At 38.7% G+C, this 18,182-nt stretch overlaps 1 protein-coding gene across 2 annotated transcripts in view; it reads right to left on the reverse strand.

The window, feature by feature from the left end:
• Nucleotides 1-18,182, reverse strand: part of ALPK3 (alpha kinase 3) — a 1,816,810-nt gene that overhangs the window by 269,162 nt on the left and 1,529,466 nt on the right. For both annotated transcript variants that reach the window (XM_044057338.1, XM_044057337.1), the window contains one exon: nt 1,519-1,607. In XM_044057338.1, the coding sequence (XP_043913273.1) occupies nt 1,519-1,607 (89 nt within the window). The remainder of the gene's footprint in view (nt 1-1,518; nt 1,608-18,182) is intronic.

Below are 18,182 nucleotides of genomic sequence, written 5' to 3' on the forward strand. Positions count from 1 at the left end.
TGCCTGTGTGAACTCACACTTTGCACTGCCAAACCTATGGTGAATTAGAATTAATAATAACTGTTCCCCATTCTTAATGGAATAAACCATTCCACATTCTGTACATAAACAACTGTTCTCCATTCTGAATGCTAGTACTCCCCCATCATCACACATTGCAGAATATCCACACTGACAGCATTTGTGGCTTTCCTTTAACACTTACTTGAAGGAGCAACCTTCGAGGACAACTTTTTTTAATTACATAAATGCATGCAAGTAAAAATAGTCTGTCAGTTCTTTCCAGTACCAGGACATCATATTTTGGCACACAGCCTGCGGAGGTATGGGAGACGACCAGTAAATCTATATTTTATATTATTTATATTCAGTCTCTTTTACTACTGCTGCCCCAAATGCATGCCATGGCCCATGCTACCCCTTTGGCACTTAATAATTAAGCAATAATAACCACACTGACACTGCAGACTGCACATTACAGATTTCGTAAGCAAAGCAAGCACTATTCTGTTCTTCTGACAGTTTAGGTACCATACAATGATCATCATATATATGACATGTGGGCAAGGGTAAGAAATGGTTAAAAATACCACCACGGCACTCACCACTACTCAAGCCAGAAAACCTGGGTCTGGAAACTCTGTATTTCATATTTGCCACCGTGCGCGGGCTGTTACCCTTAGAAATCCAGTCCAGCTGCTGAAACAGGACACTGAGGACAGGCATAAGGGAAAAAACAACGGGTCGGGTCTACTGAACCCACTGTCTACTGCTGCAGGCTCTGCATTTAAAAAACACTGATAGTATTACTGTCTGGGGCCTGCCATTTGCAGAAAAAGATAAGTAAGTAGGCAGCGCTGCTTCTTTGAGTCATTATAGACTAGTGCCTGAGCCTGGTGCAGGCTGCTTATGGAGCTGACATCACTGTGCATGCCTCCATGCGATAATATCAGTCCGGAAAAAAGACGGGGGAAAAAAACGCTCAGAAATTAAGGGGTGCCACTCAGGAATCGTAGCACCCCATCATTTGGACCTCAAAAACTTGCAATAAACAAGAGATTTGGTATGGTTGAGAGGTATGTTCACTGCTTACTGGAAAAAATGATAAAAACTACAAATGTAAAGCACACTCTAAAAATGTTGCTGTGTTAAACAAGAAATATAATTTGAAACAAACAGAAAAGTGAATCCAAGATAACACATGCATTTATGCATGGTCCTAAAATGGGTTTGAAAACAGCCCAGGGCCCAAGGTACACAATCTGCCACTGGGAACTATATCAGTAATTTCATGCCAATGAAAAAAAAATAATCATGAAACTGTCTGAAGTATCCATAATATGACCTTCTCCATTTCTGAACGTTAGTAAAGCATGTATAATGACTGATTTCTAAACACATGATATCACACTTCATCTCAAACTACTGGGCAAAACAGCTATTTATTATAATGCAGATTTTATAAATATCAGCCATGTCCTTTCATTTATAAATATGTATGACATGAAAAGCACTTACTCAATTACTTGACCAAAATTTTGAATCACTCTTGCTTCAGCTGCAAAGATTTTGTAGAATTCTCTTGCTGTATTCTGGATTTTGCATTGCTGCAATTAAACAGGCCAATGAAATAATTTAGGTAGTTTCAAACTGAAAGCAAACAAAAATGACTTCAATTTGGCTATGCATATCCTCTTCTGAACAACATTAATCTTACATATTTATAAACAGTTACAAATGGTTCCTATTTACTGACCTCAAGAATGCATGTATTTATTTAAGTTTTGTTCAAGGGGTTGTCCAGTTGGGTTACTTTACATTTGGAAAGAAGGCCAAGGGGGGAAAATCTACACAAGGATTACAGAATTAAATAGTTTAAGAAAGAGCAATCAAATAATATAATCACAAAAACATGCACATGCTTTTGCAACCATAAATGCAATCCAGGTGACTTATTTAAAGTTTAAGTCTAAACATACACATTTTGTAATGTAAATAGAATATACAAAACAATAGTTTATTTACATATGGGTATTGAGGAGAGGGCATAGTGGTTAGTTTGCTACCATGCAGCAGTTAGTTTTCAGGATTAGTTCATGGTTGGGGTGCCTTCTATTTGGAGTTTGCATGTCTTCATTTTAGCTGCATTGATTTTCAGCAAGGCATTGGGTTTCCTCCCACACCCCAAAAATCAGACTGGTAACACTCCAGATTGTATATGGGTGTGGGTGCATGTGCGTCTGCGTGTGCGTGTTCGTGTGTGTGTGTGTGGGGTGGGGGGGTGTGCATGTGAGCATCTGATTTCCTAGATAAGAGGGTCTCCGCCCCTTACCACATTTTTTGCAGAGAACAGTCTTCAGCTCTCACATCCCAAATTTTTTTAAAGAGAGTAGTGGAAAATTAATGTCTGAATAAATGAAATGAGATTCACCACAGATGCCAAATAATGGTTTTGCTGGGACTACAGAGTACTGCCTTAAAAGACAAACTGTTAGTACACAACATAGAAATAAACATTATTCTTGGGTTACTGCAAAACTCTTCCATGTTAATGTTGTCATTGTATGAAATAAGAAACCAAATAAAGAAGCTTGCATCTTTACAATAAAGATAATTATTTACATTCCTCATTTGTTTTCTACAAATTGGCAATGGAATTCAGTAACCCCCCCCCAAAAAAAATAGTCAAAAATTAATACCCAAGCGAAATATATGAAGAAAAAATGTTTGCTAACCAGCTGTTGATTTTACTGAGTAACAGCTGAGGAAGATATATCCTTCATGAAAATGAAATGAACTGAAGCAAAATGAAAGTGTGCTGACAAGTCACTCACAGGCCGTACATTTGATGCACTGCACAGTGCAGTTGTTGAAGTGAAACTTACCAGAGCAGTAGATGTTCTGATTGATTACTGTTGCAGTAGCCTAAGCTATATAAGTCTGACCCTACTGCAACTGGCCAGCTTCCAAAAGCTAAGGATGTTTTTCACACGCTCTGTCAGGAGTTCAAGCGGAGCTCCATAGAAAAGACAGTTGGTTTGTGAAAAGCTTCAGAGCATTTTTTGCTCAGGAGGGAGGCAACAGTCCAAAAGAACAATGCTAAGAAACAAACCAAACAGTAACTACGTACATAAAAGGGTAGAAAGATCCACACTGGCTACACCAAAAGCATGAATTGGGGGCTGGAGGGAGAAGACTATTGAAACAGTGATCTGTTAGAACATCAACTGTTATGGTAAGTTTCACTTACACAACTTTACTATGTTCAAACATAGATTTTACTGTTGCAGTAACTTAAGCTATATGGGTAAATTACCGTAGTTTAAGGAAGAAAAGGACAAAAGGGAGGAGGCCAATAAACTAAAGACTCCTGGAGTCCCTGGAGACCGGTCCTAGGAAAGCCTATTCAGAAAGAAGGAATCCAGTTTGTAGTGCTTTGTAAATGTGTGTACAACAGACCACATTACTGTTCCTAGAACACTTCCATAGTCCACCCATTTCCAGAAAGCCACCAAAGAACCAAAGAAGCCAAAACCCTTATGGAATGGGATGCAAACCTGCCTGGAAGTGCCTTATTACTGTAAGTATAACAGAAGGTAATATCATAAGATAACCAACTGAAAATGGATTGTTTTAAAACTGGTTGTCCTTTCCACTTACCTTCATAAGCGACAAACAGCTAATCAGCTTTTCTTAAAGTATGAGTTATGTCTAGGTAATATTTGAGCTACTTGTGGACATCTAGACTGTGAAGGTAGAGTGTGAAGGATCTTTTCTTCCTTGTTCTTTTGTTCAGGAAAGACAACTAGGAGATTAATAGTCTGGCTTGGAGACCACTTTAGGCACAAAGGTAGGATTTGTTATCAAAGAAACCCTGTCTCTGTGGAAAACAAGGCAGAAGTGACTCACTATAAGCACTTTGTAACTCAGATACTCTCCGAGAAAATGTCAGAGCAATGATTACAACAGTCTTTTAAATTAAGAACCCTAATTCAGCCTCATGAACTGGTTCAAATCAAGACAGAATAAACTTAAGTAGAATTTTCAGGTCCCAAGGAGGAGCCACCTATTTTTTAGGTGGGCTAGTATGTACCACATCTTTCAAAAATTGTTTAACTTGATCATTATTTCAAGGGAGGAGGTCAAATGACAGACATACAGAAATGGTAAGTAAATGTGCCTTAACAGAGGATTATGAAAGGCCATTGGCAAGTAACTCAAAAAAATAATCAAGAACCAGAGGCAAGTGGGTCTAAAGAGGATCCTGTTTCTTTGACTGGCACCAAGTAGAAAATCTTTTTCACTTGCACATATCTGATTTTCTGGTAGTAGTTTTTCTCACCTTATTTAGAACCTGCTGAATGTCCTCAAAAAAAAAAGAGGTGCCTAAAAGAACTCAAATTTTTATCATTCATGCAAATAGTTGAAAAGTTTCTAGATTGAGGGTGGATCAAACTCCCCTTTTCCTAAGTGAGTAAATCTGGTCTGTGGGGAAGTTTGTGGGAATAGTTCTTGGCAAACTTAAAAAGAAGTGAGAACCATGGTTACCCTGGCCAAAAGGAAGTGACTACCATAAGTTCTGCAGAGTCCTTCTAGATTTTTAGAAAACCCTGGATATCAGTGCGAAAGATGGGGAAAGTATAAAAGAATATTTGCTTCCTTTCCATGGAAATGAAAAAAACATATGTTTTCCAGGCTTGTTTGCAAGGGGTCCTGGAGAAAAATTTCTTTAGTTGTCTGTTCTGATGGGAGGCAAGCAGATTTACTTGAGGTGCTCCTCAAACTTAGATCAATTCTTGGAAGAACTCAAAATGAAGTTTTCATTCATTGGGGTCTGTTCTGGTTCTGCTAAGCTCATCTGTACTCTAATTTTACTCTGAAAGAATGTATGAAGCCTGAAGAATCAGACTGAGCTGGGTTGTTACCTCCTAGGCTATCAGAGCAAGTCTGCAAAGGCAGAAAAGATCTGGTACCCCCTTTGTTTGCTTATGTGCCATATGACTGTAGAGTTGTTTTTATACACCTGCAAATGTCTTGAGGAACCAAAGATTATTCAAGGCATTCAAAGAATTGATAACTGTCAACATCTCTGATATTTATGAGGTTTTGCTTGTCTACAGGATCTCACAGAGCTTGTACTTTTACCACTTCTGAAACCGCTCCCCAAGCCATGTCTGAAGTGTTTGTGGTGACTGACTGGAGGGGGTCAGACTGGAGAATGAAGGACCTAGACTGCAAGCTATCTGATTCACCCACAATCCAATCTCCCTTCTTACAAACCCCAGAACTGGGATTTGAAAGGACAAAGTATGTAGATGCTAAGTCCAGAATAATGTGAGATATCATTGTATTTTCCTTATACATGTAGTCTGGCTAGGGGAAGGATAAAAATCATCAGTGTCATGTACTCTAGAATCCTGAGTAACTCCCTTGAAGATGCATGATTTTGATTGGATTAACTCCAGAAATGCACGTTGAAACAAGTTTACTTTGCCTGCAGGAGGAAAGGCTCCTCTTTCACAAATGGAGGTCTGGATACAATGTTCAACTTCTGAAGGATGAAGAAGCATAGTTTTGGAGCTTTCAGGCTATAATATTAGCTTCCTTTAAGAATGACTCAGTAGGTGGTAAGGCATAGCCAAGATCAGTATTTAGATGTTCAGGTGCTTCTGGATCTTAGATTTAATTGTCAAACTGCCAAGCCTGTAATCTAATTCCCTAAAAGCATGAAGGATGAGTATGTCCTACTTCACTTTATCTGTAATATTTGCATGCATGTGCGTGCACACACACACACACACACACACACACACACACACACACACACACACACACACACACACACACACACACACACATACTATTTTTAAGTCGATGACTTATCTCAATAAATGCGTGAAGTGCTGCATGATATATATATATATATATATATATATATATATATATATATATGTATATATATATATATATATATATATATATGTATATATATATATATATATATATGTATAACATCCTTTATCTCATCAATATCTTAGTTTTTCCAGTCTCGAGTTAGCTCCCTAACAGTGTCTTACAGGATAATCTTTCAAACAAAACCAGATTAGATACTGCCTTATAGAAAAAACAGAGGCTACCTCTAAGTAATAATAACAGGTCCTAAAGCCTTTCTCAATAGTTCAAATTTTCCAATGCTATGAATTTCTAGTAAAAATTTTCATTGTACCTTTTCACATTGTTTCATGCAGCTTGCTCACAGCATTTGTATTCAATCCAAATAGGATCAGTGAGGTAAACAGTACTACAATGAACACTATGGACTGAATAGGCATACCCTTTAGAAATAGATGAGGTAAACAGTACTACAATGAACACTATGGACTGAATAGGCATACCTTTTAGAATTAGATGAACTGAGCTGCTGAATATGCCTTTCTGAATTTGGTAGAAATACACTGGTCAAAATATAAACTGTTCCTAAAACCATAGAGAAAAAGCTGTACTATCCTTAAAAAATTCATCTTGATTTCAATTATAAATGGACGACTGCTTCAGCCAACAAAAAGGCTCTCTGTTTTTCAGCACTTTCATAAAGCACATCAATTTAAATTGATAGTTTACTTAGAGGATAATTAAATAAATGTAATCAATCATGGACACACACACACACACACACACACACACACACACACACACACACACACACACACACACACACACACACACACACAAGTTTAAATGCAATTTCAAATATTTTTAAATCAAATATTTAATTTCTAATTCATTAATTAAACCTTATGGCTGCAATGTACCACATCTAAAATAAATTTTGCTTATATAATACAAAACAATGACACTGCTGTCTACCACTATCCCTGTATCTTTAAGGATAAACAAACAAGAAACACTAACCACTGAAGACTGCAGTGTTAAAACAATGACTGGAGATTAAAAGCAAGCACTGCAATATCATCACAAAGACAGAGTAGAGTGCGTATTCAGCAGATAAAATCAAAATAAAACCTGCACAGTTTTTTGGTTCTTTAAACCAGGTATCCCTAATACTGCAAACATCAACATCCTCAAAGCAAAGATATGCCCTTAATCATCCAATCTACTGTTGGCATTTCTTGCGTTCTGCAAAACCATCTTTATTTTTTATTTTTAATCTTTCATATGTTCATTTTTTTGTTGTTTATAGAAAAGAAAATTCCTCTTCAGTACTTGTATTTCCTGGGGACATAAGTGAAGCCCAGCCAGCTGGCTATGTATCTCATTCCAGACTGACAGACACTGCATACCCTGTCTATGATTCAGTGTCCTTAGTCACTGACTGAATAACAACATGTTGTATTGATATGTAGGTACCATACAAAGTGACAGGAGAATTTTCTCATACTTGCTAGGATGTTTGATAATCTTACCTTAATCTGTTTCATATCCAGGAGGGAAAAGCTGCCTAGACTGTCCATCCCAACACGAACAATGACAGTGCTGTAGTTGTCTTAATTCTTCTAAACTAGTTTTGATGATGCTACTTTTGGCTTCAGGTAGGCATGATACTGTTATGGCCTTTACCCAATGGGGACAATCATTGCGTGGAGGAGTACTTGGCCCAGGGTATCTCTGCAAAAAAAGGGATTTATCCTGATGGAAGTTGTAGTCTATTTCAGAGACACCTTCTTCTGGACTTCAGACTCTTCAGAGATGCCAAAGTGGAAGGGAGACCCTCCAACCCAGCACAAGAAGTAAGCTCATAAAAATTCTCAAGTGGTGGGATCAGCATGCATCAGGCACATGCTGGATGATGGCTGACAGAGTCTACTGAGATGGTACATGGACAAGAGGGGCCTATGATGGGCCACCGTTAGTTCACATTCCTTAACTGCACAGTACTCTGCCATGGAATCAAAATCCCACCAAGTGTCAAATATTTACTTGATGTCTAAGTCTTGAATAATGAAATAAGCCATGGTAAAAATAGCTACAAATCTTTCCTCAACTGTCAGGAAGTTAAGAACCAACACTAAACAAGGTTCAGAACTAGTCCACAACAATACTGCCCACTCTGATAATAAGGAAGAAGCTTATATTCTAGATGACAAATTTAGCGCACATTTTACTTCACCCACAGCTGTAGCTACTCCACAGAGTCCATGATCTCAGCCACCCCTTTAATTACCATGGAACAAGTTCTCTCAGCCCTTTCAAAAGTTAAGAGCACCTTTTCCATGTGCTCTGATAATATAACACATTGCCCAATTAGCTGTACCAAATATGGCCAAACTGAGCCCCTACTTAACCTCTTTAACCTATGCCTGCATTGCTGGTAGGAAGGTTCTGCCTCTTTAATGTCATTAAGTTCTTTGAAAAGGTCACTGAAGTAGTGGAGAATGATTATGCAGTACATATAGCATATCTGGACTTGGCCAGGGCCTTTGTTACTACTTCCATGCAAGCATTATTGACAGACTTGTAAATTTGAATGTAAATCCTTACACCGTGCAGTGGAAAGCTTACTTTTTGTCTGACAGAACCCATATAGTCAGAGTCTCTGAAAGAAAAAAAAGTTACCAGTGGCATACCAAAGAATTCAGTGTTGCGTCCTCTTCTATTTTGCATAAATTTCTCAGACCTTCATGGCAGCACTCCTGACCTATGCTCATCTAAGCCTGCAGATGACTGTAAAATAGCTGTTATTTGATGTTCCACTGACTCATAATTGCTCCAACATGGGTTAGACCAAGTTAACAATTGGTGTAAGGACAAGGGGCCTCAAATTAAAGGTGAAAACATATAGTACAGTTCATTTGAGTAAACAAAACATTTTCACATTCCATATCAGTGACATAGCCCTCTAGTTTGTCACTGTTGTACACATAGGCTGACTCGTTGATAATTCATTATTGTTTGACCATCTTGTCTTGGCAGCAGCTCAGAAAGCCTTCTACCTTGTTCATCTAATTTCCAAAGGAATCTCCTTTGGATCCAAAGAACTCATAATTCCACATTATTTATATCTTATCTAACTCATTATTGAATACAATACTCCTTTAGGCATGTATTTGTTTAAACACATCACTCTACTTAACAGACCTTAGAAATTCATCAGTAAAAAAATCAGAGGCCTAAAAATCTTACTTATCAGGACAGACAGGCAGCCATCTCTCTGCACTCAATCTCTTATACACTTCACAGTGGAGATTTGTGTCTAGCCTTTTGAGCCAAGGAAGTTGCAATCCTCTTTTACCTCCTATTTCTTTGCAGACCAAAAACATTGTTAAAGGAACTAAACCTTCACCAACAGATAAATAAGATATGTCAATGTGATAAGATGCATATTCCAATGTATTCCTCACTTTGTAACAAAATTCACTACACATCAAGCAGAGTAGCACCCTTGCCACCTTCAAGGTAAACCTAGATAACTGAATGGGCAACCTCAAATTCTCTCCTGCTCCAGTGTAGCTTGTCTTACCCTCTTTGACGATAATGGGAACATCTGAATATATATTTTTTTTTTGTTAGGCTTGTAATGATCTGTGGACTGATTACCTAGTACTTACATCTGAACTTATGAATGATCAAGCAGCCCTCCTCGATCTGGACCATAAATTCCACTAGATATGCAGGGCAACCCCTGGTTGTGGAGTCCTTGGCAATGAGTACTTCTACGTGAGGACAACTGATTCAGTTGACTGCACTCCAAGATCAGGCTAGTCAGCTTTGAACTCCAGCCAATCAAGTGGAAAACTGAGCTGTGCCAACACCTAGAATGCATTTGCTATTGTTGCAGTTAAAGACACTCTTCCTCTGGGCTGCTTGTAGCCTGTGCAGATAGAAGAATGGTGTGGCCTTCAGCAATGTGAGCAAAGGATGAACCCATCACCTGGAAGGGCTGGATGGCTTTACCTCCAGGAGGGTTAAGTTATGTTCATCTTCCATGCTAACCCTATGATGACATTCTGGCTAGAACCTACAGCTGTACATAGCACCATCATGCATGATAACTCTCAACTACTACCATTCTACTGCTAGTGACGTAAGCCAAGAGTTTCTCTCTCTGATACCCGTGGTGGCAAAGGACTGATGTATAAGGTGAGGTTTTACATCAGCCTCTTTCCCAATGCATCAAATACATTGCTAGCTTGCCTCTTGCTTAGTAATTTGATGACAGTATGAACTCTTCACTCTTCACAGATTTTCATCTAGGCATCACGTGAGACTTTCTCACTGACAAGTCAGTTCTGGGATGTGAAACATGAGAACAGGATGAAAAAATGTGAAGTCTGTGAGTCAGAGTCACATATATAGTCACCATCTGATGCTATGGCATGTAAAGGCATCAGGCATGCATGCTCCTGGGTGTGGGAGCCTGGAGTGGATGAACTCAAACAATAACACATCATGGAGTATCCCTAGTATTAGAGCTTTGAGTTCTGCATTAATACTCTAAACAGTATTCAACATTACGACATCAATTAATTAAATAAATCAGATCAAAATGGCAAATATGTTTCCTCTAGGCATAGTTTATAAGTCGCCAAATTAGAAATCATGGTTGAAATGTGATGTAGAAATTGTGTTGATAATTAATTTACTTTTGATGTACTCAAACTTTTATTGGTAAAGGATTATAAAAGTTATACAGTAGTAATATTAGCAGGATGCCTACAATATAATTCACTCTGCTATTTCAAGAGCAGGCAGCAAAACCATATACCAAGCTGCAAGAAAGTTTGTGTTTTAAATGGCAATACCACAAGCAGTGTAATAATGAGTTTGCAAATGTTTACAGTTTCAAAGGACAGCTCTTTCCATGAAAAAAAATATAACTGCTAATTAGAAACCCCAAATCAAGACAGTAATCCATCCTTGAAAACACTGTTGTCAGGTGTTGTAAGCACGTATAGCTTCGTTATTTTACATACCAAATTTGCATTACACCAGAAAGTTATCATAGTCTGCATGGACAAAACAACAAAGACAGTGATTTAAAATAATAGGCATTATGAAAACAGTGTCTGTATTTAGAGTTTTTTTAACAAAAGATTACATGCCAGGATAATTCCCAGTACAGCACAAAGGCATTTGCAAAATACTTTTTACTTACCACTACAATTGCATAATACCCATATTCAGAGCATATATTACTGCTTATTTTTTTTTACTTATTCATTTATTAACTGGGTAAATGGACTGGTCCAAATATACTTTTTAGCCATGACTGAGGCCATGGACAATAAAACTGAAAGTTGTACATTTAACAAAATGAGAAAACTACAAAAACTACAAAGTCAGATTACAGGAACATTATTGTAAGAGCAAGTACTGAATGAATAAACAATCAACGTCGGAGAAAAAAAATAAAACATCTATAATGGCAATGGAAAATATCACTTTTTTTCTTTTCAATCTCCAATATTCTTATTGTGTCCATTTGTCTTGAAATCTGCTGTAGACTACAGGAAACATGCCTGTGCAAAAAAAACTGTTTCTTCCCACAATTTTATCGTCAGAAGGCATTGTTAGATGGCATGAAATTAGGAAGTAATTGGACATGCATAAATTAAATATAAACTCAAGTTTATTAAACGTAATAAATATAGTTTCACTAAAATATTAGAGGTAAACAATTATGCCTTTAGAATCAGAAATCCCACTTTATTTGATGGCAATCCAAGTACAGTAAAAATAAATGGTAAAGAAAATCTTTACACATGGTCTTTAAAAAGAAACTATCACAAGGATTGGTATTCAGGGGTGGAAGACCTAAAATCAGTTTAAAAGTTATAAAGTAATTTCAAGGGTCCCTGTTAATAGGCAACCAAAGTTACCTTTTAAAATTGAGATATTTTTTTCCCAGAAAACACTCATTTGACCTGCCTGAAACAATAAGAAGGCACAGTTCATGGAAAGCACTGATTTTTAAACAATGACAGCCAAAAGAACTGACAGCAGGCTTTAACTGCTAATTAAAGTCACTCTGTCACAGTACTTTGTATTCAAAGCTGAAAGCCTTAACATAGTTTTTAAAGATGCAGTCTCTTTGTGTTGGTGAATGATTAATGTTAAGCAATGATCTATTAGTTGAAGAACACATAAACCATTAAATATATTAAAGGTGTGTTAGCGAGCAAAATAAAACAATTAAAATATTATATGAAACAAACAGGTCTTAAGGAATCTCTTTAACTTGCTGAATACTAAGGCTCCCTCAAGACACCTAGGTAGTAGGTTTTAAGCATATTGAGTCTAGCAAGCAAGGAAATAGATTCTAGACTATGGAAATCACACACTAAGAACTATCAGCAGCCCATGGGTGTCACAGTGTGTATGGGGGGGGGTACAGGTATAGTATGGCAGAAGCAGCTCTTTCAATTGGGAGATGTTAGATAGCAAGTACAGCAGGATAAATTAGGTCAAGAGTTTTACAAATGAAATATAATCACACAGGTAGGCAGAGTAGACTCAAAAGAATCAAAGTCATTTGTTGGTCTGAAAATCTGAAGTACAGTTTAATAACTGGACAACTACATTTTGCATTAGTTGCAGAAAATTAAGTTCACAGTCCAAAAGACATAGATACATGGTGTTACCACAGTCCAGGCATGATGAAACTAGGACATGCACAATCACAACAAGGTCATCAGCTGGAAAAAGGTTGTACATCTGGCAAATACCCTTAGATGAAAACATGCAAACTTTATGGAGACTTGAAACCTGATCCTTCTATATCATTAGGCCATCAAGGATAATGTAAGGATGTGCACCTTGGACATGAATTCAAGCTTGTGACCACTATTAATAATGAAGGCATTTAACAGTAGCAGATTTGAGTACCTGAAAGTGGTAGGCACAATCATCACAACACCTTGTTTGTACAAACTCTGAGCAGATTGCTAAACATCCATGGGTGATTTGAGTCAAGGTAACCTATAACAGAATACAAGGTGGACTCAGAAATCTAAGAAAAACAGAGGTATAGAAGCATGTCATAAGCATAGCAGTGATGGAATCCTTTCTTCCCGAGATAACCTAGAATATGTAGTAACAGAACAAGTCCAAGATGGAATTGTCTAGTACTCCAGAGTTCTGAGAGTAATGTGACAAAAAATGTAACACTCAAAATAACTCTGAGAATATCCAGAGAGGTAGGAGGCAAACCACTCCAGGACAGTTCTTGAAAAAAACTACAAAGGATAGCTAAATATTTCAGCAGGATCCCATGATCTAGCAGAATGAAAGCTGTTGTGAGATCAAGAAAGACTACAACTGAGTAGACTATCTAATCTCAAGCAATATACAAATCATTAAAGACTAATAGGGGCTGTCTTAGTATAGTGATGAGCTTGAAAACTGGACTGCAATGGATTATTAAATTAATTTTCCTTAAGGCAGGAATCAATGTGCTTATAATCTACTTTCTCAAAACCTTATGATGATGGGAAGGTTTGAAATCAGACAGTAACTGTCATGACATTGTGAAGGCTTCTCTGGAACTGGGATGATAAATCCCTTCTTCAAATAAGATGAATAGATGCCCGACTACAAAGACAGCCTAAAAATCTTGAATGAACATGAAACAGTTCCTGCAAAGGTACTCAAAAGCATGCATGAAATTAATAAAATGATGTCTGAGTAATATGGACATGAACCTCAGCCCAGAACTCAGTGATGTTGCCAAGCAGATCACAGCCTTCCCTAGGGAATTCTCTAGGCACAGCACTAAACCAGTCTGATGTACATTTAGCTGTGAAGAACTAAGAAGCTAGTTCATACTTGTCTGCTGAAAATCCACTCAGGTGACAAGACAGGCTGGGCTGCTGAGACACCCAACTGCCCAGAAGAGCACTGATGGCTTGGTGGCCAAGCAGAAATCTCCCTTGACTGGAAAACTGCCTTCTCAGAACAGCATTCCACTTAGAATGACTTGCAATACTGTAAGTTAATCAGCAATCAATCAGCATTTATAGATGGTGTCTGCATAGATATCTTTCAGAATGTTATATTACCTTTATGTTTTTTAGAACTGTAAATGTGTAATAATTTTTTACATTATGATTTTCTGCAACATGGTATACCATTTTCTCTGTGTAGTTAGGTGAAGTAAACTGTACCCTCCTTACCTAAAAATCTTCTGGAATTGTATCGCTACATTACTGTCTGTAAATTCTCTGCAACTGTGCCTTTGGATCGGGGTGTGAGGTTGGAAATTTTTTTGTATTATCTCACCCAGATTTCAAATGAATAACTAACTAATGTCACTTTCAACTCCGAGTTCATAGCAGCCTATGCGGAATTGTTCACCGATACCCTGTACAACCATGTAAATGGCTGTATAGAGGCTGCTGTACCTACTAGAAGTAAGCCCAAAACAACTCTACAAACAAGCAAACCACACTGGTGGAATCCTAAACTTAATGGGGTATATATCAAAAGGAAAAAGCCATGGCTAAAATCAAGAAAAGCAACTCCCATAATGACAGCAGCTGTTTAATTAAACTAAACAAGAAACTAAGAGGATTAATTAAGTCTAATAAAGCCAATTACGAGGTCAAGACAGCCTCACAGGCTAAAGACAACTACAAGGCCTTCTACAGCTATGTCTGAAATCTCAAAGGCAGCACACATTAGTGTGCTGAACTAGTGATCAATGGTGTCACCTTCACTGTGCAGAATGACACAGTGAAATTGCTAATTGACAAATTCAGCTCAAACTTCTCCCCCCACTCCACCCCCTGCATCCCCCATGAAATACCTACTAGTGTAACCCCCCCCCCCAACAATTAACAGGGAGCAGGTCCTGGTGGCACTCACTAAGAACAAAAGCATGACCTCAAGTGGGCCCTGACAATATCCCGGAATACCTGCTAAATAGTTTGAAACATGACCTATCAGGACCTCTTGAGTCACTTTTCAACTACAGCCTCAAAATAGGCTTAACACCACAAGAATGGAAGACTGCAATGGTTATCCCACTTCACAAAGGTGGACCATCAGCTGACCCTGGAAAATGCAGACATATTAGTCTGAATTGTCTAGTATGGAAAGCCATGGAATGAATTATCATGGAAATGATCAACAAAGACATAGGCAACCTTCACACACTGGAACCAACCTAGTTTGGTTTGTCAGGTTAAGTTCACACCTATTAAACCTGGTGGACTTCTTTCAGAAGGTCACCAAGGCAATGGATGAGAGGAAAACTGTGGACCTGGGTAAGGCATTCAGTACAATACCCCACTCAGGTATAGTTGACAAACTCACTGAACTGGGCATAAACCCCAAAATAACTCACTGGATTTCTAGCTGGCTCACCAACAGGACCCAGGAAGTCACCACTGTTGTGGCCACCACCACCACTAAAAGACCAGTCACCAGTGGCGTACCTCAGAACTACAAGGTGGGACAATTGATACTTGACATCTAATTTTTTGAGGTAAAGACTAATATCAAGGGCCTTTGGCTGACCAAGCTCACAGATGACTGCAAATTAGGAGCTATCATAGATTCCCCCCATGACACAAACATCTTACAAGAGGGTCTAACACATACAAATGACTGATGCCAAAATCATGGACTAAAACTCAAAGCCAAGAAATACATTATAGTGTCTTTTGGGAAAACAGCCACCCAGATTAATTGCTTCATCGATAGGACAGCCCTAAGAGTTGACCCAGTAGTCAGGGATCTTGGAACATATGTAGACAGTAATCAGGCCTTTAACTAACAAGTGGCCAAGGTAGTAAGAAAATTATTCTATGTTGCCTAACTTATAAGTAAGGGCATGGTATCCACATCCAAGGAAATCTCAAACTCATCACTGAGTACAGTGTCCCCTTCTGCATGTACCTGACCAGACATATGCAACAGCTGGAATGCCCAAAAAAGGTTTCTTACTAGGAGAATGCAGGGTATAAACACATTGTCCAGTACAGATTGCATTAAAGCCCTATCTCTATACGTGGTCTACTACAGGTTACTGACAGACTATCAATGCGTTGCATTCAAGAAATCCTCAGATCCAGCTTTGATGAAACTTGTGCATATCCACAAAATGAGCAGCATTGGAACCACTAGATTCAATTATTTAAGTTTTGCTTGTGACATAAATGAGACATGTAGGTGAGACAGATATGTGTCTCAGAGAATCTCCATGTTCTAGAACAGGCTCCCCATCCATGTGAAGTAGAGTCCACCTCTAACACTATTTAAGCATAACCTTGCCCAATGGATGGGAAATCGGAAATTCAACCCAGGTCTGACCACCATGTCTTTGAGAGACAGAAGCAAACAGTAATGATGAAACTAACATATCCTCCACATAACCTCTAGAAACTTCCTAACTAACATACCCCTCCTAATAAACACCCATGATACATAAGGACACAAGTGGTCTGGGTTGTATGGCTAGGCTTATAAAGACACTGATGGTCACTAGCCTAGTATATACCTATAAGCATATAAATCCAGTCTAAGCTTGTCCTGCAGTAAATGGTTGTGGAATCCCTATTGCTCACACCTTCATCCAATCCCATAAACAGAATTCCTGTTCAAACCAAGGCTCACCACCTACAGATGGTTGTTTGCATTTGATGTTGTTCTTTCCATGAGGGTTCAACTTGTGAGAGTCACCAGCCATGCTTCATACCAGGGAGGTCCTATGAGAGGAAATTCCACAACATGGTGGAACCAAAAGAGGCCCTAGACCTTCAGTGTACATCCAACTTGCAGTAAGACACAAAAGTGTCTGAATCCACCCAAATAGCCGCAGGATAAATGCAATCAATAGAAACTTTCTAGAAAAAAGCCATGGAAGTAGCCATAGCTCTAGTAGAGTGATCATTTGGCTTACAAGGCAAATCCTTTCCTCTCAATCTATATCCCAATGAAATGCAATCAGAAAACTATTAAGATAAGGAAGACTTAGATACTGGCTTTCTCAACTAGGCCTTTGAAAAAGAGACACACTGCTAGTCAGACTTTTTATGGACTTGGTTCCATCCAATAAAAATCTCAGTTGCCTGTGAACATCAAGCCAATGACACAAATATTCTCTTTTGTCTGAAAAGTTGGGGAAAAACATTGGAAAATGAATGGCCTTATTCAAGTTGGTTTCTGATGCCATCCTAGGCAAAAAGGCAGAATCCATTCTGAGACAATCCTTACCTTTATGAAAGACCAGATATGGAGGTATTAAGAATAAGGTCTACAATTCTGACACATGCCTGGCCAAAGTAACAGCCACCAAGAAGAGTCTTCCAAGACAACAACTTCAAAGAGACTGTTGCTGAAGTCTCTAAAGGAGGGCCAGCAAGAATGTGAAGCATAAATCCCAAGGAGGAACAGGATCTTGAATAAGGAGTTACAATAAGAACTTTCTTCTAAGAAATGCCTTGGAAATCACCAACACTGCTACAAGACAATTGTCCCTGCCAATATGAAAGTTGTGAATAGCAGATAATGAGAAGTTATGTACCTACCATAACGTTCCATGTTAGTTGTCTTCTTCTCACCTTCTTTCTTGCTGGATGGGTTCGGAGCCGATCCTCGGCTCCGACTCGGCTTATACCAAAGTTCGAGAGCTATTTTTACCGGCTCGAGGTAACCCTGTATCCCACAATGCTAGGCGCTAACTACCCAGATCTCGTTTGATAGCTAACACTATAGCAGTTCTGCCCCCAGAACAAAGGAGAGAATGGCATACACATATAGATAGCCATCCCAAGGAAAGGATAACCACTGGAGACCATACTGGGCAAAAAAGGAAGGCTCCGTAGGATCCTATCGGTCTGTCCAGGCTAGGGGGTTGGAGGGCGGGACGCAAGAAAGAAGGCGAGAAGAAGACAACTAACATGGAACGTTATGGTAGGTACATAACTTCTCAATGTTAAGTTGTCAATCTCGCCTTCATTCTTGCTGGATGGGACCGCATCCCTAGCACCTCAACCCTGGGTGGCTCGTTGGAACAGACTCTTGAGGACGGTGGAACCAAAGTTAGCTCGGCTTTTGGAGGCCATGTCCAGTTTGTAATGAGAAATAAAGGTATGGGGAGAGGCCCATGTGGCTGCCGCACAAATTGAATCTAAAGGCAACCTGTCCTGAAAGGCTATAGACGTAGCTAAGGCTCTAGTTGAATGGGCTCAGTTCATAGATGAAAGTGATGACAGAGGCCAACC

The sequence above is a fragment of the Protopterus annectens genome, chromosome 15.part0 (assembly GCF_019279795.1).
Source record: "Protopterus annectens isolate FY-2018-M chromosome 15.part0, PAN1.0, whole genome shotgun sequence".
Classification (NCBI taxonomy): Eukaryota; Metazoa; Chordata; order Ceratodontiformes; family Protopteridae; genus Protopterus; species Protopterus annectens.